The sequence below is a fragment of the Pristiophorus japonicus genome, chromosome 1, assembly GCF_044704955.1.
Source record: "Pristiophorus japonicus isolate sPriJap1 chromosome 1, sPriJap1.hap1, whole genome shotgun sequence".
Classification (NCBI taxonomy): Eukaryota; Metazoa; Chordata; class Chondrichthyes; family Pristiophoridae; genus Pristiophorus; species Pristiophorus japonicus.
The window spans coordinates 480706812-480731715 of NC_091977.1; the positions used below are offsets into that span (position 1 = coordinate 480706812).

General features: G+C 45.8%; 1 protein-coding gene across 3 annotated transcripts in view; it reads left to right on the top strand.

The window, feature by feature from the left end:
• Positions 1–458: 458 nt before the first annotated feature.
• The window catches only part of LOC139276769 (NAC-alpha domain-containing protein 1-like), a 97340-nt gene continuing 72894 nt past the window's right edge, over positions 459–24904 (top strand). For 2 of the 3 annotated variants that reach the window (XM_070894777.1, XM_070894790.1), the window contains exon 1: positions 459–747. In XM_070894777.1, the coding sequence (XP_070750878.1) occupies positions 678–747 (70 nt within the window). In that variant the 5' untranslated portion in view covers positions 459–677. Of the gene's footprint in view, positions 748–9898; positions 10014–24904 lie in introns of all 3 variants that reach the window. The other variant, XM_070894783.1, reaches the window with a different exon arrangement.

Genomic DNA, 24904 nt, shown 5'->3' on the forward strand with positions numbered 1-24904 from the left:
AGGCCCACTGCCCCCCCACCCCCTGCCCCCGTCTCTCCTCCCCCCTTCCCAGCTGTCTCATTGATGGTCTTTGTGCCTTGGTGATTATTGCTGGTGACTCCCCTGCTGATGTATTAAAAAGACACTGCTTGAATCTAAATGAATATTTAATGAAGGGTGAAGTCGGAACGTCTAACAAAGACTGAAGTGGGCTTGTAGAAATCAGAGCAAAATATGGTTTATCTTTAAGTGGAAAAAAAAAGAGGACTGGGTGATGCAATAAAGCACAGGCGCTGGAAAAGTGGTCTTATTTTCTGCAGTATTGATTAGAGGCGATCTCTCTCTCTCTCTCTCTCTCCATTTCTCTCTCTCTCTCGCTCTGCAGTGCCTGGTACACACCCTGATTTTCTCCTGAATTCTGCTGACATCATCTAGCATGACACAGCTAAGTACAGTACAGTGCACTGTCAGAAGGGATGCTGGTGCAGCGCACTCTCAGTCCCAAGCACGCACACAAACACACACGCAGCACACGTTTGCTCTCTCACCCCCCGCCCCCCACCCCCCCCCCTCCATCCCCACCCCTTCCCCCAACTCTACAGCATTGGTGAGGACGAGGTGGAGGGATACCAAACAACACAAGCTGGCTGCTCTGCCTAAATGAACCTGCAGCATTAATCCTGAGATCCAGCTCGACAATGCCTGGGGATGCGGCGAAGGATGCTGCGAGTCTACATCAGGAGTTCCAACCTGAGCAAAGAAGCCCAGGTGAGTCGGGGGGGGATGGTAGGATTTAATCTATTTAATTTATATTTGATTTTTTTTTTCCAGAGGATTGTTGTATAACGATCTTAATGTTGCACTCCCCCTCGCCTCCTCCCCAGCTTCTTGATGTAGAAATTCTAATATTTTTGGTAATGGGGACTATGTGTGACAGACATTTTATAGCGGGGGAGGGGCGAATCAGAAGAATGTCATGATTCTCAGAAATCGGCTTTTGAGTTCTGAATGCATCATTTAAAGCTTCATTAACAGATATAACACTGCAGAATGCAGGGCCTTACCACGTTCAGACTTAATATCAATTTTTGTAATAAAATTAAATCTCTGCTTGCGTCTATGATTATACTGTGCTAATCTGTGGGATCTAATTTAAAAATTAAGGCTGGTAGGTGGTGTACGGTTATATAACACAGCTGGTACGCTTAGCAAGTACACTCAAGGGTGCCTTGTTATAAACCACAGTGTACTGAAGCCTTATGTAAGCTAAGGCCGATTACTGTCCTCGGACCTTAAGTAAAATGAAATGCTGTTTTGCCACAGCCGACAGGAATCCTCGTGAAATTTATGATAAAACAGAGTGAGGCTGATGACTAACCCTTCAAACACACAGGGTTGTTACAGAGATACATCAAATTAAAACCTAACTGACTGAATCCCGCTCCCAAGTGGGTAAAATTTGATGATGTCTTTTAGTGTGTTGTTTCAGCCATGGCTCAGTGGTAGCACACTTGCCTCAGGGCCAGGCAGGTGTGGATTCAAGCTCCACTCCCAAGACTTGAGCACAAAGTCTAGGCCAACACTTCAGTGCAGTACTGAGGGAGTGCTGCACTGTCGGAGGTTCCATCCTTTGGAAACTGAGGCCCCCCTGTTTGACCTTTCATGTGGACGTAAAATATCCCGCAGCACTTTTCGAAGAACAGCAGGGGAGTTTTCCCGGTGTCCTAGCCAACATTTATCTCTCAACCAACACCACCAAAACAGATTATCTGGCCATTTATCTCATTGCTGTTTGTGGGATCTTACTGTGCACAAATTGGCTGCCATATTTCCTACGTTACAACAGTGGCTGCATTTTTTTTAAGTACTTCATTGGCCCGAAAGCGATTTGGGATGTTTTGATGTCATGAAAGACGCTATACAAATGCAAGTTATTTCTGCCAGGAAAGCAAAGTGTGCCATACAGTTTATCTAAAAGATAACTGAATGAAATGTGTCAACTTGGCTCAGTTGGGTAGAAGCTTTGTCTCTTGGTCAAAGGGCTTGAAGTCCACACCAGGTATAATCTAGGCTGATATTCCAGCCCAGTGCTTAGGAAATGCTACATTGTCAGAGGTGCCAGCTTTCAAACAAAACATTAAGCCACGTCACCGTCTACCTGATCAGGTGGACTTAAAAGATTCTGTGGCACTATTCGAACATTTAGCAATCAACCAACATCACCAAAAAACCCAAATCAGGTTAATCATCAGAGCAACAAAGAAGATTTTTGTAGCGCTCCTCTTGCACAGAAAGATGCCTCAAAGAGGGGAGGACAAAACCAGATACCATGGTGTTTGTGGGGTGTTCCTGGCACAAAATGGCCGCTGTATTTCCCAATCAGTCACTGGACTGGGACGCGTGGACAGCATGAAGAGCTGCTATATAAATAAGAAATATAAGACAAATATACAGTATGCCAGTGAGCATGAATATCATCACAAAACGTTATGAACAGCTAAGCTGATGGGCCATGGTCCAGAATGCTGTCCACTGCTATGGTTGAAAAAAGTAGTAGGAAAGGTTAGGTTGAAAGAGGAAATAATGTTTAGATGGCACCATGCTTGGGATTTAAAATCCTGCAGATTATCAGGGAAAGGGAATATCGAGTGAGGTAACGAGTTCTATAGTTTTAAGGTGCCAGGAAAGAATAAGTCAGAGTGGGAGTGCGATAAGCTTTAATGTAAACACTTGAGGATACAGGGAGGAGCATGTGTATGTACTAATAGATACCTGGAGCTGGAAGTGAGTTACATTGAGGAGCATGTCAAAACCAGCAACATATTGAAAGGGTGAACTTTGGTCGCTGATTGGGGCTTGAGTGGGGGGTTCTCGAGAACTGGAGATCTACTAATTTCTCTGGCTTGAAAGTCTGTGCATTGTTTCTGTCTTTCTCAGTAATTTTGGGACCGCAGATAAAAATGGAACAATTAGGATTCACTTAATAGATTAAGTGTGCTCTGTGGGTGTTTGGAGTGAGTTACACAGGGGATAACTCACTTCCTCCCGATTATACTCCCTTGAGATAAAGGCCTTCATTCCATTAGCCTTTTGGATTGTTTTTTGTACCTGCCTGCTAGCTTTAATTGATTTGTGTCCTTGAACTTCCCAGTCTCTTTGCTCCTCTACAGTTCCTAGTTTCCCAACATTTAAAAAAACTCTGGTTTATCTTTCTTAGATCTAAAGTGGATGACCTCACACTTGGCCACATTGAACTCCATCGGCCAAAGTTTTGTGCACTCACTTAATCTATCAATCTCCCATCTACTTACTGTCCCTCCTAATTTAGTGTTATATTCGCATTTGGCTATACAACTCCCTATTCCTTCATCCGGCATTAATAAATATGGCGAAAAGCTGAGGGTTCATGGGTCATGAGTGTCTGGAGTGAGTTAAAAAGGAGATAGTTTCTGGAGTAAGTTACGATAGTAGGTTTTGAGTTAGTTATATAGGGGATAGTGAGTGTCTGGAGTGAGTTTCATAGAGGATAATGGGCATCTGGAGTTTGATTTATAGTTGGTGTCCAGAGCAAGGTTAAAAGGGGATAGTTGATGTCTGGAACAAGATTCATAGAGAATAGTCGGTATCTCGAATGAGTTCCACAGGGAAAGTAGAAAAAGAGAGATAGTTTGAGAGGATAAGGAGTCATGAAAACAGCCGAGGAAAAGTAGTTAGAGAGAGAATGCGTATACAGAAAAGGAAAGCACACTGAGAAAATGGAGACAGAGAAAGAGCAGAGGGAAAGGAGAATGAGAACACCGAGTCACTGACAAAGGAGAAAGACACACCAAGGACACAGACAGGAAAGAGGCACAGAGAGCCAGAGACAGAGAGAAGCAGACTGAGAACATTTAAAAGCTCTTTATCTGAATGCACGCAGCATTTGTAACAAAATAGATGAGTTGACGGCACAAAAAGATACAAATGGGTATGATCTGATAGCCATTACAGAGACATGGTTGCAAGGTTGGGAACTAAATATTCAGGGGTACTTGAAAATTCGGAAGGACAGACAGAAAGGAAAAGGAGTTGGGGTAGCTCTGTTAATAAAGGATGAAATCAGTGCCTTCGTGAGAAATGATGTTCAGAAGATCAAGATGTTGAATCAGTTTGGGTGGAGATATGGAATAATAAGAGGGAAAAGTCGCTGGTGAGCATAGTCTATAGGCCCCCTAACAGTAGCTACACTGTTGGACGGAGTATAAATCAAGAAATAATGGAGGCTTGTAAAAAGGAACGGCAATAATTATGGGCAATTTTAACCTTCATATTGATTGGATAAAGCAAATTGGCCGGGGTAGCCTTGAGGAAGTGTTCATAGAGTGTATCCGGGATAGTTTCCTTGAATAGTATGTTGCGGAACCAACCAGGGAGCAGGCTATCTTAGATCTGGTACTGTGTAATCAGACAGGATTAATAAACGATCTCCTAGTGATGGATCCTCTCGGAATGAGTGACCATAACATGGTTGAATTTCAAATTCAGTTGGAGGGTGAGAAAGTTGGATCCTAAGCTTAAATAAAGAAGACTACAAAGGAATGAAGGCAGAGTTAGATAAAGCGGAATTGGAAAATAGATTAAAGTGTAGGACGGTTGATGAGCAGTGGCAGACATTTAAGGAGATATTTCATAACTCACAACAAAAATATATCCCAATGAAAAGGAAAGACTGTAAGAGAAGAGGTAACCATCCGTGGCTAACTAAGGAAATAAGGGAGGGTATCAAATTGAAAACAAGGGCATACAATGTGACCAAGACTAATGAGAGGCCAGAGGATTTGGAAACTTCTAAAAGCCAGCAAAGAACGACTAAAAAAATAATAAAGAGAGGGAAGATAGATTATGAAAGTAAACTAGCACGAAATATAAAAACAGATAGTAAGAGTTTCTACAGGTACATAAAAAGGAAAAGAGTGGCTAAAGTAAATGTTGATCACCCAGAGGATGAGACTGGGGAATTAATAATGGAGAACAGGGAAATGGCAGAGACTTTGAACAAATATTTTGTATCGGTCTTCACGGTAGAAGACACTAAAAACATCCCAGTAGTGGAGGAACTTAATACAATCACTATCACTAAAGAAGTAGTACTTGGTAAAATAATGGGACTAAAGGCAGACTAGTCCCCTGGACCCGATGGCTTGCATCCTAGGGTGCAGAGATAGTGGATGCATTGGTTGTAATCTACGAAAATTTCCTGGATTCTAGGGAGGTCCCAGCAGACTGGAAAACCGCAAATGTAACGTCCCTATTTAAAAAAGGAGGATGACAGAAAGCAGAAAACTATAGACCGGTTAGCTTAACATCTGTTGTTGGGAAAATGCTGGTGTCCATTATTAAGGAAGCAGTAGCAGGACATTTGGAAAAGCATTATTCAATCAAGCAGAGTCAGTATGGTTTTATGAAAAGGAAATAGTGTTTGATAATTTTGCTGGAGTTCTTTGAGGATGTAATGAGCCGGGTGGATAAGGGGGAACCAGTGGATGTGGTGTATTTGTATTTCCAGAAAACATTCGATAAGGTGCCACATAAAAGATTACTGCACAAGATAAAAGTTCACAGGGTTGGGGGTAATATATTAGCATGGATAGAGGATTGGCTAACTAACAGAAAAGAGAGAGTTGGGATAAATGGGTCTTTTTCTGGTTGGCATATAGTAACTAGTGGGGTGCCACAGGGATCGGTGCTGGGGCCTCAACTATTTAAAATCTATATTAATGATTTGGATGAAGGGACTGAGTGTAATGTAGTCAAGTTTGTTGATGATACAAAGATGGGTGAGAAAGAAAATTGTGAGGAGGACACAAAAAATCTGCAAAGGGATATAGACAGGCTAAATGAGTGGTCAAAAATTTGGCAGACAGAGTACAATGTGGGAAAATGTGAGGTTATCCACTTTGGCAGAAAAAAATAGAAAAGCAAATTATAATTTAAATGGAGAAAAATTGCAAAATGCTGCAGTACAGAGGGCCTTGGGGTCCTTGTGTATGAAACACAAAAAGTTAGTATGCAGGTACAGCAAGTCATCACAAAGGCAAATGGAAGGTTGGCCTTTTAAGGGGGATGGAGTATAAAAGCAGAGAAATCCTGCTACAACTGTACATGGTATTGGTGAGACCACACCTGGAGTACTGGTAGTTTTGGTCTCTGTATTTAAGGAAGGATATACTTGCATTGGAGACAGTTCAGAGAAGGTTCACTAGGTTGATTCCGCAGATGAGGGGGTTGATTTATGAAGATAGGTTCAGTAGGTTGGGCCTATACTCATTGGAGTTCAGAAGGATGAGGTGATCTTATCAAAACATATAAGATAATGAGGGGTCGCGACAAGGTGGATGCAGAGAGGATATTTCCACTCATAGGGGAAACTAAGACTAAGGGACATAGTTTCAGAATAAGGGGCCGCCCATTTAAAACTGAGATGAAGAGGAATTTCTTCTCTGCCCCAGAGAGCTGTGGAGGCTGGGTCATTGACTATATTTAAGGCAGAGATAGACAGATTTTTGAACGATAAGGGAATAAAAAGTTAAGTGAAGCGGGCGAAGAAGTGGAGCTGAGTCCATGATCAGATCAGCCATGATCTTATTAAATGGCGGAGCAGGCTCGAGGGGCGAAATAGCCTACTCCTGCTCCTATTTCTTATGTTCTTATACAGCAGTGACGAATGAGAAAGAGCAGCTACAGATACAGCAGAGAAAATGAGAAAAATAGTTTATACGGAGATAAAGCAGAGAAAGCAAGAGAAAGAGCAGATACAGAGATACAGCAGAGAAAGTGAGAAAGAGTTCATACAGAGATATAGAAAAGACAATGAGAGAAAGCGCAGATACAGAGACACAGGCTGTAGTATAACTCTGTTGCTCATGGGTTGGTTGTACAGAAAGCCTTCTGATGAATGTGTTGCATCATGCCATGGTGATGTCACAATGCCACGTTATTTTTTTTCCTGAGCAAGTGCTGTTTAATTGATTGTTCCTCTCTCTCTCCCGAGCAGTCAGAGAGGCATTTGATGGCAGTGGTAAACATCGGCAATTGGACCAAGAAAAAACAGACAATTCGAACTTTAGAAAAACAGGAGATCTTATAAAACAAAATATATATTTGTCACAAAAAAATAAATTTTTAAGTGCTGGAATAAGAAAATCAAATCGAGGGAATGTGGCAGGAGTTATTAGTATCCCCTCTTTCCCTGTGACAACCACAGAAGTTTATGTCCCCCGCCCCCCAAACCCCCTCATTCCCTAACTTGGAATTGCTCATCTGCTTGGACCACCACCTGGACCAAGAGCGATAGATTCTTGTTATGGAACTAAGCCATGTAGATGGAGTTAAGATACTGATCAACCATAATCTAACTGAATTGCCACTGGACCAAGACCTAGCTCTGTCAAGCCCGTGTGGTGGCTGGTGTGCAACGGCCACCACACGTTAAAAAAATCCAAGCACAGGCATCTTCCACCCTTCACGATGTAGTTTGGGATCTGGAATATTAGGTCCTTCATTGAAACATCTGTGAACTCATCCCTTTTTGGCGTGGAAGCAAGTCATCCTCGCTTCAAGAGACTGCCTATGATGATGATGATGATGAATGGCGGAACCTGCTTGAGGGGCTTAATGGCCTCCTCCTGTTCCTATGTTCTCCTTAGAGCAGAGAAGGTTAAGGGGAGATTTACCAGGGATGAGAGGCTTCAGTTATGTGGCGAGACTGGAGAAACTGAGATTGTTTATTGGTTATTGTTTGTTGATTGGTTGCCTCCATAGGAACATAGGAAAAGACCAAGGTCCATCTGGTTCACCTTCTATCATCCTGGTCGTCGCATGATACAATGCTGATGGAGTTGTTGATTAATCATAGCAATCAATCACCATCAATTAGTTTGCAACAGATCTGGCAAAAAACATGGCTAACCCCCAGTGGTGGAGAGCTTTGGGAACCATTGATACAAAATCATCTGTTCCTCCCAAGCATGCTACACTTACCACATATCATGTCACAAATTAATCATATACTATCTAATTTGCAATTGAATGAATCAATACTACCTGTTTCCATTGTCTCCCTAGGAAGCCTGTTCCATAGATTTGAAGATGTCGGGAAGGCTGGGGTGGGGAGATTGGTGATTGGGGCTGGAGGGGCTAGAGGAGCACTTCTGCACCTCCTGACCCACAAGGAGTAGTGAAAAATGCACTTACCTAATGTAGCCAGTGGTTCCCGCCTCCATTTCACTGCCAGGTTTCCCGACCCCTGGGAATCCCACGCAGTGAATTTCAAATCGGGATCCAAATTGTATTGTGGAATCCTGATTTAAATATGTTAATTACACGCCAAGCCTCTCCGTGGCGGGACACTTGGACACCCTGATATCTGCTGATGTAAAGAGAAGACGGTGCATGCATTGGGGACACGTTCCCCGTTAAAGTCATTAACCCCCCCCCCTCCACCCCAGGCCATCATGGGGGGAGGGGGGTTAATATCGAGGCCATTATGTCCACAGATTAATTTTGAATTTACCCCCTTCAAGCGTGTCTTTTGGATAAGGTAAAATAGCTTGTCATGGACTACATTATTTAGTCCCTTTATAATCCTAAAAACAACAATCATATCACCCATCAAGGTTTTCAGTTCCAGTGGATAGTATGCTCAATTTGCATAATCGTTCCTCATAATCCAATTTCTCCATTTCCTCAATTATTCTCATTGCTCTCTCTGCATCCTTTCAATAGCTGCAGTATCCTTCCAGTACTGAAGCGACCAGAACTGTACACAGTATTCTAAGTGGGGCCACGCCAATGATTTATAAAGTGGCAGGATTACCTCACTTTCAGCTCAATATTCCCCTTTTAATACATCCCAAATTCTGATTTGCTTTACTCACTGCCACCGAGCATTGTTGCAATAGCTTCAATATAATGTCAATCGGGACCCTTGGATTTCTTTCATTTTCCATGTGCATTATTTTCTTTCCATCGAAGTAACATAAGAAACATAAGAACATAAGAATTAGGAACAGGAATAGGCCATCTAGCCCCTCGAGCCTGCTCCGCCATTCAACAAGATCATGGCTGATCTGGCCGTGGACTCAGCTCCACTTACCCGCCCGCTCCCCGTAACCCTTAATTCCCTTATTGGTTAAAAATCTATCTATCTGTGATTTGAATACATTCAATGAGCTAGTCTCAACTGCTTCCTTGGGCAGAGAATTCCACAGATTCACAACCCTCTGGGAGAAGAAATTCCTTCTCAACTCGGTTTTAAATTGGCTCCCCCATATTTTGAGGCTGTGCCCCCTAGTTCTAGTCTTCCCGACCAGTGGAAACAACCTTTCTGCCTCTATCTTGTCTATCCCTTTCATTATTTTAAATGTTTCTATAAGATCACCCCTCATCTTTCTGAACTCCAACGAGTAACAGTCCCTTCCTGGATTTTTTGTCTCCATGTGAAGTATTTTGCATTTGTGTATATTGATTTATATCTGCCAGCTGTCTGCCCAATTCTCAAGTATATTCATAGAAACATGGAAAGTAAGTGCAGGAGTAGGCCATTCGGCCCTTCGAGCCTGCATCACCATTCAACATGATCATGGCTGATCATGCAACTTCAATGCCTCCTGTAGCTTAACCTGTTCTGCTTTGGTTTCTGCCACCTTCATTAGCTTTGTATCATCTGCAAATTTAACAACTGTGCTTGAGATTCCTAGCTCCAGATCATTTATGAAGATATGAAATAAATGAGATCCCAAAGTAGACCCCTGTGGGACCCCACTGAATCAATCTCCCAGGCTGATGACAATCTCTACCACCACCCTCTAGGTTCTATCAGTCAACCAATTATATATCCATTGTAAATATTTCCACTGATTCCTGTGTTTGTTATTTTCAGTATAGGCCTTTCCAGAGAAACAATATTAAAGGTCTTATTGAAGTCCATGTACAACACATCTACTGCCTTACCTCTCGCAAGCTCCTTTGTCACACCCTCAAAGAAAACCAATAAGGTAAACTGACGGTCTGCACTTGCCTTGGGCCCAGAAATGGCCACAGAATCTCAAAGAAAAACAGTTGGAGAGGACAGTGTGGCAGTATAACACCAATCTTTGCAACTCTATCCATGGTGCTTTGTACAGTACAACTGCACTCTAATTACAAGGAGCAACCAGAAAGTATGGGGAGGGGAAAATAGTGAGTGGTGGAGAGAGAGTGACAAGAGACCAAGCGGGCTAAATTGCCCCTTTTTGTAGTGCCTACGGGGTCACTAATGGAGCCCCAAGACACTTTTCGTCCGGGGAGGGGGGCGCTACCCGCTCCTGGGAAATTGCCCGCGAGTTTGCGGAGGTGTGCCCTGCATCGCCGCGCAACTGGTGATGACATCATTGGCGTGCACGGTGACCCCCCCACTACCCTGCGCCGACCCCTTACCGCTCTACGGGGGAAATTACCCTGTGGGTTGTGAAATTACCCTGAGACATCCACTCTCGGGGCACTCCATGAATGGAAGGGTGCCAGCAAGATTGCGCTCCGCTTCCTTAGAGGGGCAGTAAGGGAAATTCTGCAGTGGAGGCTGGACTTCTGTGCCGGGCGCTAAAAGTCTCGACCCAGAAAGGGCGCAGGGCAATTTCACCTCCCAAATGTCTATCTTATTTTATACACCAATTAAGAACAGTAAGGATATCTCCATTTCAGGTAACTCAATCTAAAAAGCTTTTTAATGTGATTGATTTTAAATCCTGTGGTAATGCACTGCAGGATAATGCATTATATGACAGCAAACATGATTCAGACAGTGCTTAGCAATGGCTTCCAAAAGGTGCTGACTCTCACCAGACCTCTGACCCTTTCAGGGCCACACATGTAAAAAGAAATGAGAGAATTTTCTCTTTTTTTGCTCTTGAAATGTGGCCAACATTGGCAAGGATATATTTATTGCCCACCCTAGGTTGCCTGAGGGCATTTACCTTAGCCATGTAGTGTGAAACTGGAGTCACACATAGGCCCAAGCCTGGTAGGGGTGGCAGGTTCTCTTCTCCGAAGGACATTAGTGAACCAGTTAGGATTTTACAACAATCTAGCAGATTTCAGTCATTTTCTGCTGTCTGTCAGATTTACTATTACCAGAATTATTTTCACAACTTGCTGTGGCGAGATTTGAACTCACAACTTCAATGTTCCTAGTCCAACAATAACTTGTATTTATATAGCGCCTTTAACGTAGTAAAACATCCCAAGGCGCTTCACAGGAGTGTTATAAGACAAAAATAAATAAATTTGATACTGAGCCACATAAGAAGAAATTACGGTAGATGACAAAAGCTTGGTCAAAGAGGTAGGTGTTAAGGAGAGTCTTAAAGGAGGAAAGAGAGGTAGAGAAGCGGAGAGGTTTAAGGAGATAGTTCCAGAGCTTAGGGCCCAAGTAGCTGAAGGCATGGCCATTGATGGTTGAGCAGTTATAATCAGGGATGCTCAAGAGGGCAGAATTTGAGGAGATATCTCGGGGGGGTGGGGGGCGCGGTTGTGAGGCTGAAAGAGATTACAGAGTTAGGGAGGGGCGAGGCCATGGAGGGATTTGTAAACAAGGATGAGAATTTTGAAATCAAGGCGTTGCTTAACCGGAAGCCAATGTAGGCCAGCGAGCACAGGAGCGATAGGTGAGCGGGACTTGGTACGAGTTAGGACATGGGCTGCCGAGTTTTGGATGACCTCAAGTTTACATGGGGTAGAATGTGGGAGGCCATCCAGGAGTGCAGTGGAGTAGTCAAGTCTAGAGGTAACAAAGGCATGGATAAGGGTTTCAGCAGCAGATGAGCTGAGGCAGGGGCGGAGACGGGCAATGTTACAGAGGTGGCAATAGGGGTTTTAATTATGCCGTGGATATGTGACTGGAAGCTATTTCAGGGGCAAATATGACACCTAGGCTGCGAACAGTTTGGTTCAACTTCAGACAGAAGCTAGCGAGAGGGATGGAGTCAGTAGCTAGGGAACACAGTTTGTGGCGGGGACCAAAGACAATGGCTTCGGTCTTCCCAACATTTCTGCTCATTCAATATTGGATGTCGGACAAGCAGTCTGACAATTTAGAGACCATGGAGGGGTCGAGAGAAGTGGTGGTGAGGTAGTACATGTGGAAATTGACTCCGTGTTTTCGGATGATATTGCCAAAGGGCAACATGTAGATGAGAAATAGGAGGGGCCCAAGATAGATCCTGAGGGACACCAGAGGTAACGCTGCGGGAGTAGCGATTGCAGGTGATTTTCTCGCTACGATTAGATAGATAAGAATGGAACCAGGCGAGTGCAGTCCCACCCAACTGGAAGGTGGTGGAGAGGCATTAGAGGAGTATGGAGTGGTCAACCATGTCAAAGGCTGCAGACAGGTCGCGAAGGACGAGGAGGGATCGTTTACCTTTGCCACAGTCACAAAGGATGTCATTTGTGACTTTGATGAGAACTATTTTAGTACAGTGGCGGAAACCAGATTGAAGGGAATCAAACATGGAGTTCCGGGAAAGATGGGCATGGATTTTGGAGGCGACAACACGTTCAAGGACTTTGGAGAGGGAAGGGAGGTTGGAGATGGGGTGGTAGCTTGCAAGCAGTGGGGTCCAGAGTTCAGCAGTGGGGTCCAGAGTTCAGCAGTGGGGTCCAGAGTTCAGCAGTGGGGTCCAGCACCATAACCACTAGGCTACCATACCCCTCCCCTCTTGGAAGCACTGACTGTTGCTGCAGCCCAATTCTATGGGCAGAGACTGACCTCTGGTACCTTGCTGAAGTGAACATTCTTTATGTCTTCTACTTTACTTAACTGAGGCCCCTGAATATGTTATTGGCCACCTAGCTCCTTACTCACCTCTTCTACAATTCCCTCGTTGTATCCATTCAGTCTGCTTTCAGCCCCGCCCATAGTACTGAGGCTCCACGGGCTAGAGTCACCAATGACAGTCTATGTGACCATGGTACCTCTCATTTTCCTTGACTTTCTGCTTCATTCAATACTCCATCCTGGGTTTTCACTTCTTCCAGGAAATCACATAGCTTTTGGGTGTGGCAGGGAGTGGATATATTGTGATTCACAAGCCAGTGCATTTGAGTGGGACAGGCTGGATGGACTAGAGGGTCTTTTCTGTTCATCATTATATGTATGTTCCTCCTCAGCTGCCTCTCTTCCATGGTTCATTTCCTCCCAGGACCACCCCTGTGTGGTTCTATTCCCATCTACCTTAATGTAGCCGGCATATCTCCTGAAATGGTTTCTCTTCTCCCCACCACTGGAGTACCCAAGATCCCATTCATGGGCTCCTTTTCTTCCTTTACTTGTTGACCCATGGCAACATCAACCTTAGACATGGGGTCAATGTCTTCATGTGAGATTATGATACCCAGCTCTACCTCACCACAGCCACTCTCCACACCATGACCACCTCAGTTCTGTCAGACATCAAACAGTGGGTAAACTAGAAGTTCCTACAATTGAACATGGAGAAGACTAAAACAATCTTAGAAACATAGAAAATAGGTGCAGGAGTAGGCCATTCAGTCCTTCGAGCCTGCACCGCCATTCAATGAGTTCATGGCTGAACATGCAACTTCAGTACCCCATTCCTGCTTTCTCGCCATACCCCTTGATTCCCCTAGTAGTAAGGACTACATCTCACTCCTTTTTGAATATATTTAGTGAATTGGCCTCAACAACTTTCTGTGGTAGAGAATTCCACTGTGGTAGAGAATCTTATTTGCCTCCCACCAGTTCAATACTTTATCATTGACACTGCCACCTTTGTATCTGTACACCAAGGTTCCTCTGCTCCTCAACTCTTGTCAAAAACTCCCATCCATACTAACTCTATGCCTCCCTTGTCTTCAATTGATCTCCAGTGGCTCCCTGTCCCACAGCATAATTAAAGTGTATGGGGAGTGAACAGGAGAGTGGGAAAAAACACTGAAGCTGCCCTGTCTCTGTTCTGGAACATTCTATGATTCAGTAAGTTCCAGTAAGGATGACTGGATAGTAAGCAGGAGAAGGAATCTTGGGTGATTTTTTTCTTCTTCTCTGCCTAAGAGGTGCTGAGGCCAAGTGTCATACTCCAACCACTGCCTTGGCTGCTATCAGCCAACTCAGCACAACTACAACAACTTGTATTTATATAGCACCTTTAACGTAGTAAAACGTCCCAAGGCACTTCACAGGAGTGTAATAAAATAAAATTTGACACCGAGCCACAGAAGGAGAAATTATAGCAGATGACCAAATGCTTGGTCAAAGAGGTAGATTATAAGTAGCATCTTAAAGGAGGAAAGATAGGTGGAGGGGTTTAGGGAGGGAATTCCAGGGCTTAGGGCCTAGGCAGCTGAATGCACGGTCACCAATGGTTGAGCGATTATAATCAGGGATGCTCAAGAGGGCAGAATTAGAAGAGCGTAGACATCTCAGGGGGTTGTGGGGCTGGAGGAGATTACAGAGGGGTGAGGCCATGGAGGAATTTGAAAACAAGGATGAGAATTTTAAAATCGAGGTGTTGCTTAACTGGGAGCCAATATAGGTCAGTGAGCGCAGGGGTGATGCGTGAACAGGACTTGCTGCGAGTTAGGACATGGGCAGCCAGGGTTTGGATGAGCTCAACTTTACAGAAGGTAGAAGGTGGGAGGCCAGGCCGGAGTGCATTGGAATAGTCAAGTCTAGAGGTAATAAATGAATAGATGAGGTTTCAGCGACAGATGAGCTGAGGCAATTATGGAGGCAGGCGATGTTCATAGAATCATAGAAATTTACATCACAGAAGGAGGCCATTTCGGCCCATTGTGTCCACGCCAGCCTAAACCCACTTCCCAGCTCTTGGTCCATAGCCTTGCAGGTTACGGCACTTCAAGTGCATATCCAAGTACGTTTTAAAATGTGGTGATGGTTTCTGCCTCTACCACCATTTCAGGCAGAGAGTTCCAGACCCCCACCACCCTCTGGTTGAAAAAAATTCCCCTTAAATCCCCTCACCCGATGTTAGGGAGGTGGAAAAAGGCGGTCTTAGTTATGGCGCGGATATGTGGTTGGAAGCGCATTTCAGAGTCAAATATGACACCAAGGTTGTGAACAGTCTGGTTCAGCCTCAGACAGATGCTATGGAGAGGGATGGAGTGGTGGTTCGGGAACAGAGTTTGTGGCAGGGACCAAATTCAGTTTCTAACGCCACCTGTTACAGCCGGAAAGGGCGGCTAACTACTTACCGTCGGCGGTGACCGGGTTCCTCGGCTCACGATAAATTTAGTTGGGGGGGGGGGGGGCGGTTGCCAAGACGTACCACTGTGCGCTCTGCCGCCACCCATGTGGTTCGTCATCGAGCGTGCAACACCCCCTTGCCGCCGTGGCTGCAAAATTAGGTAAGTACGGTGGCCTTACCGACAGGCGCTCGTACAGCCTGGAAAAGGTGGAGGGACATCGGGAATCCCAAGGCAGTAATGTCCAAGGATCGAGGTAAGTGGTTATGTTTATTTTTTTTAGCATTTATGTATTAATGGGACCAGTGGAGAAGTGTGGGTGTGGGTAAGGGAAATTGTTGGAAACATTTTTCTTCATCTCACATGCCGACAGTCCTCCTGAGATGCCGCTCCATTGGTGCTCGAAGATGAATGTGCAACGCCACTTTTAGCTCTGCTCTCTCCACTCATAGGGGAAACTAAAACTAGGGGACATAGTCTTAGAATAAGGGGCCACCCATTTAAAATGGAGATGAGGAGGAGATGGAGGAGGAATTTCTTCTCTCAGAGGGTTGTAAATTTATGGAATTCTCTGCCCCAGAGAACTATGGAGGCAGGGTCATTGAATATATTTAAGGAGGAGATCGGCAGATTTTTGAGCGATAAGGGAGTAAAGGGTTATGGGGAGCGGGCAGGGAAGTGGAGCTGAGTCCATGATCAGATCAGCCATTATCTTATTGAATGGCAGAGCAGGCTCGAGGGACCAAATGGCCTACACCTGCTCCTATTTCTTATGTTCTTATGCTCTCTCATCGTTGGGTGGGAAAACTGAATTTTGCAATTTGAGGCAGCACCTACCGCCTGGAGTTAAAATCAGCACTCAGCTGGTGTCACCGCCTTAAAAATAACGGGACCAAATTTCAACCCCAATGGCTTTGGTCTTCCCATATTTAATTAGAGGAAATTTCTACTCATCCAGTACGGGATGTCAGACAAAAATCTTACAATTCAGAGACAGAAGTGGTGGTGACCAGACCAGGAACAGAACCCAGGGCCTTCCAGCCTGCACTGCTTAGTGTCATAAGAGAGGGTGCAGTTACTCACTACCCCATCGGGAGGGAGACTGCCAGAATATCTAACCATATCTCCTTCATTATGTAACCTACAGCTGCTAGTCTTGCTTGACATGACATGTCCAGGGTCCTAGTTGCTACTGGAGATGCAGGGTTTTACATACATGTGAAAAATATGCAGATCCTTCTTGGATTGCCATTCCCCCTACAATATTAAGGCTTCTAAACCCCAGCTTGACATCACTAATCCAGTGGACGAGGTTTTATTTCAGGCAGTCTGATTTTGAGAAGAGCAGCTGAAAATTCTGGGACATCAAAAGGGGTGTGTAACATTTGGAATTTTTACCTATTTGGCCAGGGATAGATTTTAGTTTTTTGCTTTGTTATGTTACATTATTGATATTCAGCTTACAAAGTATTAACTCCCAGAGATATACAATCCATTCAGACTTTTGAATAGGATGATTAGATAGGACCACAAATAGAACAGCGATCAAGCTGATTACTTAGGATGGCTCTGAGGCCATGTTGCCGGAGCTTGTTGCTAACTGACAGCAGAAAGAATAAAAGAAACAGCCAGAATACGCTTGTTTTGTAATTTATTTACAAATAGGCTGACAAAGAATTAACTGTGAAATCGGGATTTTAAAAAGTCTTAAAATAATCTAGGGGAAACTGCAGGCAATATTTGGTAGTGATATGGAGCAGGGAAGGGCAATGAATTGAAAATGTTAAATAGACTTCACAATTCTCTCCCAAGAAAGACATTGGAGACTAAAACTTTGAAATTACAGTTGAATGCAGTGATGAAGGAAATGCAGTGCTGGGGGAAACGAGGCTTCTTCTGGATGGATGAGCTAGTCTTCCATCTGGAACTTGAGGTGAAATTTCTGTTAGTCTGAAAGAGAGCTCCAGTAAATGAAGAGTACAAACTGGGGCGGGCCACATAGCCTGCTTCATGTCACTGTGGCCCGCCCACCGGTCAGTGCTTCAATGCTGGGGATGTTGGCCTGGTTGAGGAGGCTAACGTTTGTGCGTCTGTCCTCCCAGGGAATTTGCAGGATATTGCGGAGACATCGTTGATGGTATTTCTCCAGTGATTTGAGGTGTCTACTGTATATGGTCCACGTCTCTGAGCCATACAAAAGGGCGGGTATCACAACAGCCCTGTAGACCATAAGCTTGGTGGCAGATTTGAGGGCCTGATCTTAGAACACTCTTTTCCTCAGGCGGCTGAAGGCTGCGCTGGCATACTGGAGGCGGTGTTGAATCTCATCATCGATGTCTGCCCTTGTTGATAACAGGCTCCCGAGGTATGGGAAGTGGTCCACGTTATCCAGAGCCACACCGTGGATCTCGATTACTGGGGGGTCGTATTGTGTGACGGGGCATCCCCAGCATTGAAGCACTGACCACACTCGACCAGCTCTGCTGGGCTGGCCACGTTGTTCACATGCCTGTCACAAGACTCCCAAAGCAAGCGCTCGACTTGGAACTCCTACACGGCAGGCGAGCCCAAGGTGGGCAGAGTAAACGTTTCAAGGACACCCTCAAAGCCTCCTTGATAATGTGCAACATCCCCACTGACACCTGGGAGTCCCTAGCCAAAGACCGCCCTTAGTGGAGGAAGTGCATCCGGGAGGGCGCTGAGCACCTCGAGTCTCGTCGCCGAGAGCATGCAGAAACCAGGCGCAGGCAGCGGAAGGAGCGTGCGGCAATCCAGTCCCACTCACCCTTTCCTTCAACGACTGTCTGTTCCACCTGTGACAGAGACTGTAATTCCTGTATTGGACTGTTCAGTCACCTAAGAACTCATTTTTTGAGTGGAAGCAAGTCTTCCTCGATTTCGGGGGACTGCCTATGATGATGATCATGTCACTGGCCTGCTGCTCCATGACTCAGTCTCAATTGCTAAGCCCCTACTGCTGCCCTTGTTGAGATCAGTGAACACAACATAGGTCTGATATTGACCTGGGACCTTCTTAGTAGCTCAGCGTACTGCCCTCTAACCGATTCCCTCCAAGGCAGACTGCCATCTGCTGCTTTGGATGCTGCTGTCATGACTTTTTCTTCTCCTTCTTCGGCGGTGCCTTGAATCGAGGATGACTTGCTTCCGCACTATAAAAGGATGTGTTCAATGAGTTCATAGGTATTTTAATGAAGGACCTGATATTCCAGGTCCCGAACTGCATATTGAAGGGTGGTAGATGCCTGTGTGTGGATTTTTTAACGTGTGGTGGCCGTTGCACATCAGCCACGACATGGGCTTGACAGAGCTAGGTCTTGGTCCAGGTGCAAGGGTTAACCAAGATGACTGGAGACCAGCTCTGCTGCATGGACCTAGTGTGCACACGTATCACACTGTGGGTTAGCCTATGCTGCCCCTGGGTCCACTCCTCTTCTGGGCTCCAAACTCACGCCTATCCTGGGCCCTGATCATATCACTCTGCAATTTCTCACCGCTGCTATGACATAGCAACACCAAAGACATTTCCAGAGGTTATCCCAGAGTCAACCACATTGCAGTGGGCCTGGGGTCATATAAAGACTAGACTGGGTAATTATAGCAGATTTCCTTTCTTAAAGGACATTAATGAGCCAGATGGGTTTTACAACAATCTGGTTGTTTCATGGTCACCATTACTGAGGGGGCTCAATGTTGAGGCTCCCTCTTTTAAGGGGGTCCTGATGGTGAAGCTCCCACTTTTAAAGAGGTCCTGATGATGATGTTCTCCCACCGATGCTCACTCCTTAGGCTCACACATGAAGAATGGCCCCTTCATGAGAGGTACCAGAGACCTGATGATATCTGTGAGCCCAAAGCAAGGGGACGGCAACTTCAGGAGAGGCAAGGAGGACAGTAAGAGAGTTCCACCTTTCAAACTGAGAGAATAAGGATGTCATGGTCTTGGAGAGGGCGGAGAAGAGATTTACCAGAATGATACCTGGGATAAGGGATTTCTATTATGTGGAGAGAGTAGAGAAACTGGAATTGTTCTCTTTAGAGCAGAGGAGATAGAATAGAGGTGTTCAACATTATAGAAACATAGAAAATAGGTGCAGGTGTAGGCCATTCGGCCCTTCGAGCCTGCACCACCATTCAATATGATCATGGCTGATCATTCCTTCAGTACCCCTTTCCTGCTTTCTCTCCATACCCCTTGATCCTTTTAGCTGTAAGGGCCATATCCAACTCCCTCTTGAATATATCTAATGAACTGGCATCAACAACTCTCTGCGGCAGGGAATTCCACAGGCTAACAACTTTCTGAGTGAAGAAGTTTAGAAACATCGAAACATAGAAAATAGGTGCAGGAGTAAGCCATTCGGCCCTTCGAGCCTGCACCGCCATTCAATGAGTTCATGGCTGAACATGCAACTTCAGTACCCCCTTCCTGCTTTCTCGCCATACCCCTTGATCCCCCTAGTAGTAAGGACTACATCTAACTCCTTTTTGAATATATTTAGCGAATTGGCCTCAACAACTTTCTGTGGTAGAGAATTCCACAGGTTCACCACTCTCTGGGTGAAGAAGTTTCTCCTCATCTCGGTCCTAAATGGCTTACCCCTTATCCTTAGACTGTGACCCCTGGTTCTGGACTTCCCCAACATTGGGAACATTCTTCCTGCATCTCACCTGTCTAAACCCGCCAGAATTTTAAACGTTTCTATGAGATCCCCTCTCATTCTTCTGAACTCCAGTGAATAGAAGCCCAGCTGATCCAGTCTTTCTTGATATGTCAGTCCCGCCATCCCGGGAATCAGTCTGGTGAACCTTCGCTGCACTCCCTCAATAGCAAGAATGTCCTTCAAGTTAGGAGACCAAAACTGTGCACAATACTCCAGGTGTGGCCTCACCAAGGCCCTGTACAACTATAGTAAAACCTCCCTGCCCCGTACTCGAATCCCCTCGCTATGAAGGCCAACATGCCATTTGCTTTCTTAACCGCCTGCAGTACCTGCATGCCAACCTTCAATGACTAATGTACCATGACACCCAGGTCTCGTTGCACCTCCCCTTTTCCTAATCTGTCACCATTCAGATAATAGTCTGTCTCTCTGTTCTTACCACCAAAGTGGATAACCTCACATTTATCCACATTATACTTCATCTGCCATGCATTTGCCCACTCACCTAACCTAGTCCAAGTCACTATACAGCCTCATAGTATCCTCCTCGCAGCTCACACTGCCACCCAACTTAGTGTCATCCGCAAATTTGGAGATACTACATTTAATCCCCTCGTCTAAATCATTAATGTACAATGTAAGCAGCTGGGGCCCCAGCACAGAACCTTGCGGTACCCCACTAGTCACTGCCTGCCATTCTGAAAAGTACTCCTCATCTCAGTTCTAAATGGCCTACCCCTTATCCTAAGACTGTATCCCCTGGTTCTGGACTTTCCCAACAGTGGGAACATTCTTCCCACATCTAACCTGTCCAGTCCTGTCAGAATCTTATACGTTTCTATGAGATCCCCTCTCATCCTTCTAAACTCTAGTGTATAAAGGCCCAGTTGATCCAGTATCTCCTCATATGTCAGTCCAGCCATCCCTGGAATCAGTCTGGTGAACCTTTGCTGCACTCCCTCAATAGCAAGAACGTCCTTCCTCAGATTAGGAGACCAAAACTGAACACAATATTCCAGGTGAGGTCTCGCCAAGGCCCTGTACAACTGCAGTAAGACCTCCCTGCTCCTATACTCAAATCCCCTAGCTATGAAGGCCAACATACCATTTGCCTTCTTCATTGCCTGCTGTACCTGCATGCCAACTTTCAATGAAGGGTTTTGAGACAGTAAAGAAGAAGAAACTGGCAGGAGGGTCGGTAATACAGATTTAAGATGTTTGGCAAAACGGTCAGAAGGGAGAAGAGAACATTTTACACAGAGAGTTGTTATGATCTGGAATGCACTGCTTGAAAGGATGGTGGAAGCAGATTCAATAGTAAATTTCAAGTAAAGGAAAAAATTGCAGGGCTATGGGGAAAGAACAGAGGAGTCAGACTAATTGGATAGCTTTCAAAGAAACAGCACAGCAGAATGGACTGAATGGTGTCAGCCGTGGCTCAATTGGTAGCACTCTTGCCTCTGAGGTTGTTGGTTCAAGTCTCACTCCAGATGCTTAAGTACAAAAATCTAGGCTGACACTTCAGTGCAATACTGAGGGAATGCTGCTCTGTCAGAGGTGCTGTCTTTTAGATGAGATGTTAAAACAAGATACCATCTGCTCTCTCAGGTGGAGATAAAAGATCCTATGGTACTATTTCGAAGAAGAGCAAGGGAGGTATCTCCGGTGTCCTGGCCAATGTTTGTCCCTAAACCAACATCACGAAAACAGATTATCTGGTCGTTATCGCATTGCTGTTTGTGGGAGCTTACGGATGCAAATTGGCTGCCGCATTTCCTACTTTACAACAGTAACTATATTCCAAAAAGTACTTCATTGGTTGTAAAGCATTGTAGGATGTCCCAAGGTTGTGAAATGCGCTATATAAATACAAGTCTTTCTTTTCCTTCTATGCTGTATGACTCCATGATTCTATGAAAAAATCTGCCTTCCGTTGAGAAGCCGTCTTTTGCCTCAGGATGATTTTTGTGCCTTCAGTAATCATGGACAGAAATAGCAGTGAGATCAGCACATGGAGGCAGTGTCAGTAATTGGGTTAAAAGCTTTTCATGTCTGAGTGGAGAGGAAAGCTTAATGCTCTTCACTAAATCAATAGAAAGGTTGCTATTTCACCATGAGGCTTCTGTAGATTCAAAGTTTTGATCACATACTGGAGAAAAGCAAAGTGACTCCCGTCCAGTGTGTGTCTCAGTGTCAGCTCCTATACGTGTACAGTACACAGCGGCTAAAAGGAACGATTCACTCCCGTCTGGTAATGTATGGCTCAGGTGTGTCTCAGTGCTAACCTCCTGTACAGTTACAGTACAGTGGGGAAAAAAGGAACGATTCACTGCTGTCTGGTACTGTACGGTTTATGTGTGTCTAACTATGAGCTCCTGTACATGTACAGTACACACCAGGTAAAAATGAACAAATCACTGGTTAGGAATCAAGAGCGGAAATATTGTAAATGTTGATTTTACATTTTGTTGTCCTGCACTGTGCCCTGACTGAATGTTGCATTGACTGGAAGACTGATGACTGTGCCGAAAACATCTGCCGCGCCGCAAACATCTGCCGCGCAGTATCTCCAATCCCGTTCCAGCAGAGCTTCCACTGGTCTTCCTTCTGCTCCTGGCTTTCGTTTGTTCCCATGGAAATGCAGGCGAGCGAAAAGGTCTAAAGCCATTATGACTTGATCCGGGAGTTCTCGTTGTTATAGTGAATGTTCCAGAATGTTCTTTGGGCAAGAGCACGGAGAGCTAATTAAATCTCTGAGAGGTGGCCAAATGCTTTTTAATGAGATTGGGGCACCATCAAATGCTGCGACACACACTCGAGCTATCGATGCGCTTGCGGGCAGTTTTAAAATCGATTCTTCGAGTGGGTTGTTAGGCAGATCTCTGCTCACACACCAGAATCAGATCACTTTTCATCCTTTGTTTCACAACGAAAATGAATTGCTGGCTTTTATCGATCGCTGCTGTCTCCTCCCGTAGACTAAGTGCTGATACAGACAGACCGGTACCTGCAGCTGGTTAGTATCATCGGGGGATAGTGAAACTTGTGATTCTCTTCATTCTGGTCCTCGCTGTAATCCTGATTTACTTTGTCCTTTATCTTACTATTTTCACTATTGGATGGTGTCTCCCTCAGTCAGTCTTCACCCTTCACCCTGGGATGGTGTCCCTGACCATGGGCCTAGGTTCTTCACCCTGGGATGGTGTCTCTCACCCTAAGCCCAGGCCCTTCACCCTGGGATGGTGTCCCTGACCGTGAGCCCAGGCCCTTCATCCTGGGATGGTGTCCCTGACCATGGGCCCAGGCCCTTCACCCTGGGATGGTGACCGTGGGCCCAGGCCCTTCACCTGGGATGGTGTCCCTGACCATGGGCCCAGGCCCTTCACCCTGGGATGGTGACCCTGACCGAGGGCCTAGGCCCTTCACCCTGGGATGGTGTCTCACCCTGAGCCCAGGCCCTTCACCCTGGGATGGTGTCCCTGACCGTGGGCCCAGGTCCTTCACCCTGGGATGGTGACCGTGGGCCCAGGCCCTTCACCCTGGGATGGTGTCCCTGACCGTGGGCCCAGGCCCTTCACTCTGGGATGGTGTCCCTGACCGTGGGCCCAGGTCCTTCACCCTGGGATGGTATCTCTCACCCTGAGCCCAGGCCCTTCACCCTGGGATGGTGTCCCTGACCGTGGGCCCAGGTCCTTCACCCTAGGATGGTGACCCTGACCGAAGGCCTAGGCCCTTCACCCTGGGATGGTGTCTCACCCTGAGCCCAGGCCCTTCACCCTGGGATGGTGTCCCTGACCGTGGGCCCAGGTCCTTCACCCTTGGATGGTGACCCTGACCGAAGGCCTAGGCCCTTCACCCTGGGATGGTGTCCCTGACCGTGGGCCCAGGTCCTTCACCCTGGGATGGTGACCCTGACCGAAGGCCTAGGCCCTTCACCCTGGGATGGTGACCCTGACCGAAGGCCTAGGCTCTTCACCCTGGGATGGTGACCCTGACCATGGGCCCAGTCCCTTCACCCTGGGATGGTGTCTCTGACCGAGGGCCTAGACCCTTCACCCTGGGATGGTGTCCCTGACCATGGGCCCAGTCCCTTCACCCTGGGATGGTGTCCCTGACCGAGGGCCTAGGCCCTTCACCCTCGGCCTGGGCACCTCATCACCATTTATAAATTAAAAAAAGACAATCTACTTGATTTTTAGGGGGTTGAAAAGCGTGCAAATCCCTAAACAGATCGGATGGCGGGTGGTGGGAGGGGATTGAAAGATTCCAAAGAAGGAATTATTTTTCCTATTAGGGTACCAGCCATGTTGTATGCTCTGACTGCCTGTCTTTCTTCGATGGTTATGTCTGTGCCCAGGTGGCCCTGGAGAAGGAGCGCGCGGTGTCCGCCAGTACACTTGAGTCCTTTCATGACCAGTGGGCACTAGAGGGACTGAATTGCATCGTGGATACAGAAAACTGTGTTATGATTTGATAAGTTTTCTTTGTTTATATTATAATTTTAGGATTTTTTTGTGGGTGCTTTTGCTAAATTGATGTTGATTGATGACATAGTCATCCTAATTGGCATTTAAGAGAGTCAATAAACAGCACCTCTGACAGTGCAGCACTCCTTCAGTACGGCACTGAAGTGTCAGCCTGCATTATGTGCTCGTTTCTGGAGTGGGGCTTGAGCCCATACCTTCTGACTCAGAGATGAGAGTGCTAACATTGACCCAAGGCAGATACCATAATTAGTCTCAATATTGCTGGGCTTGGGAGGGAGAAAAAAAAATCAGCCAGGGTACATGCCCATGGATAGTATATAGAGGCCTCTTTAGCAAAGTGTGCATGTGCATGTTCATACTTTGACATCAGATCACGATCAGGCTATGGCAGTGATGATTGCAGATAGTCTCTGTAGTGATGATTGCAAACTCCCTCTGTAGTCTCACATACAAGTCTCACTTACACAAAGCATTACAGGTTTGTAGAAACCTCAGTAGGTGTAGCAATGGAGGATT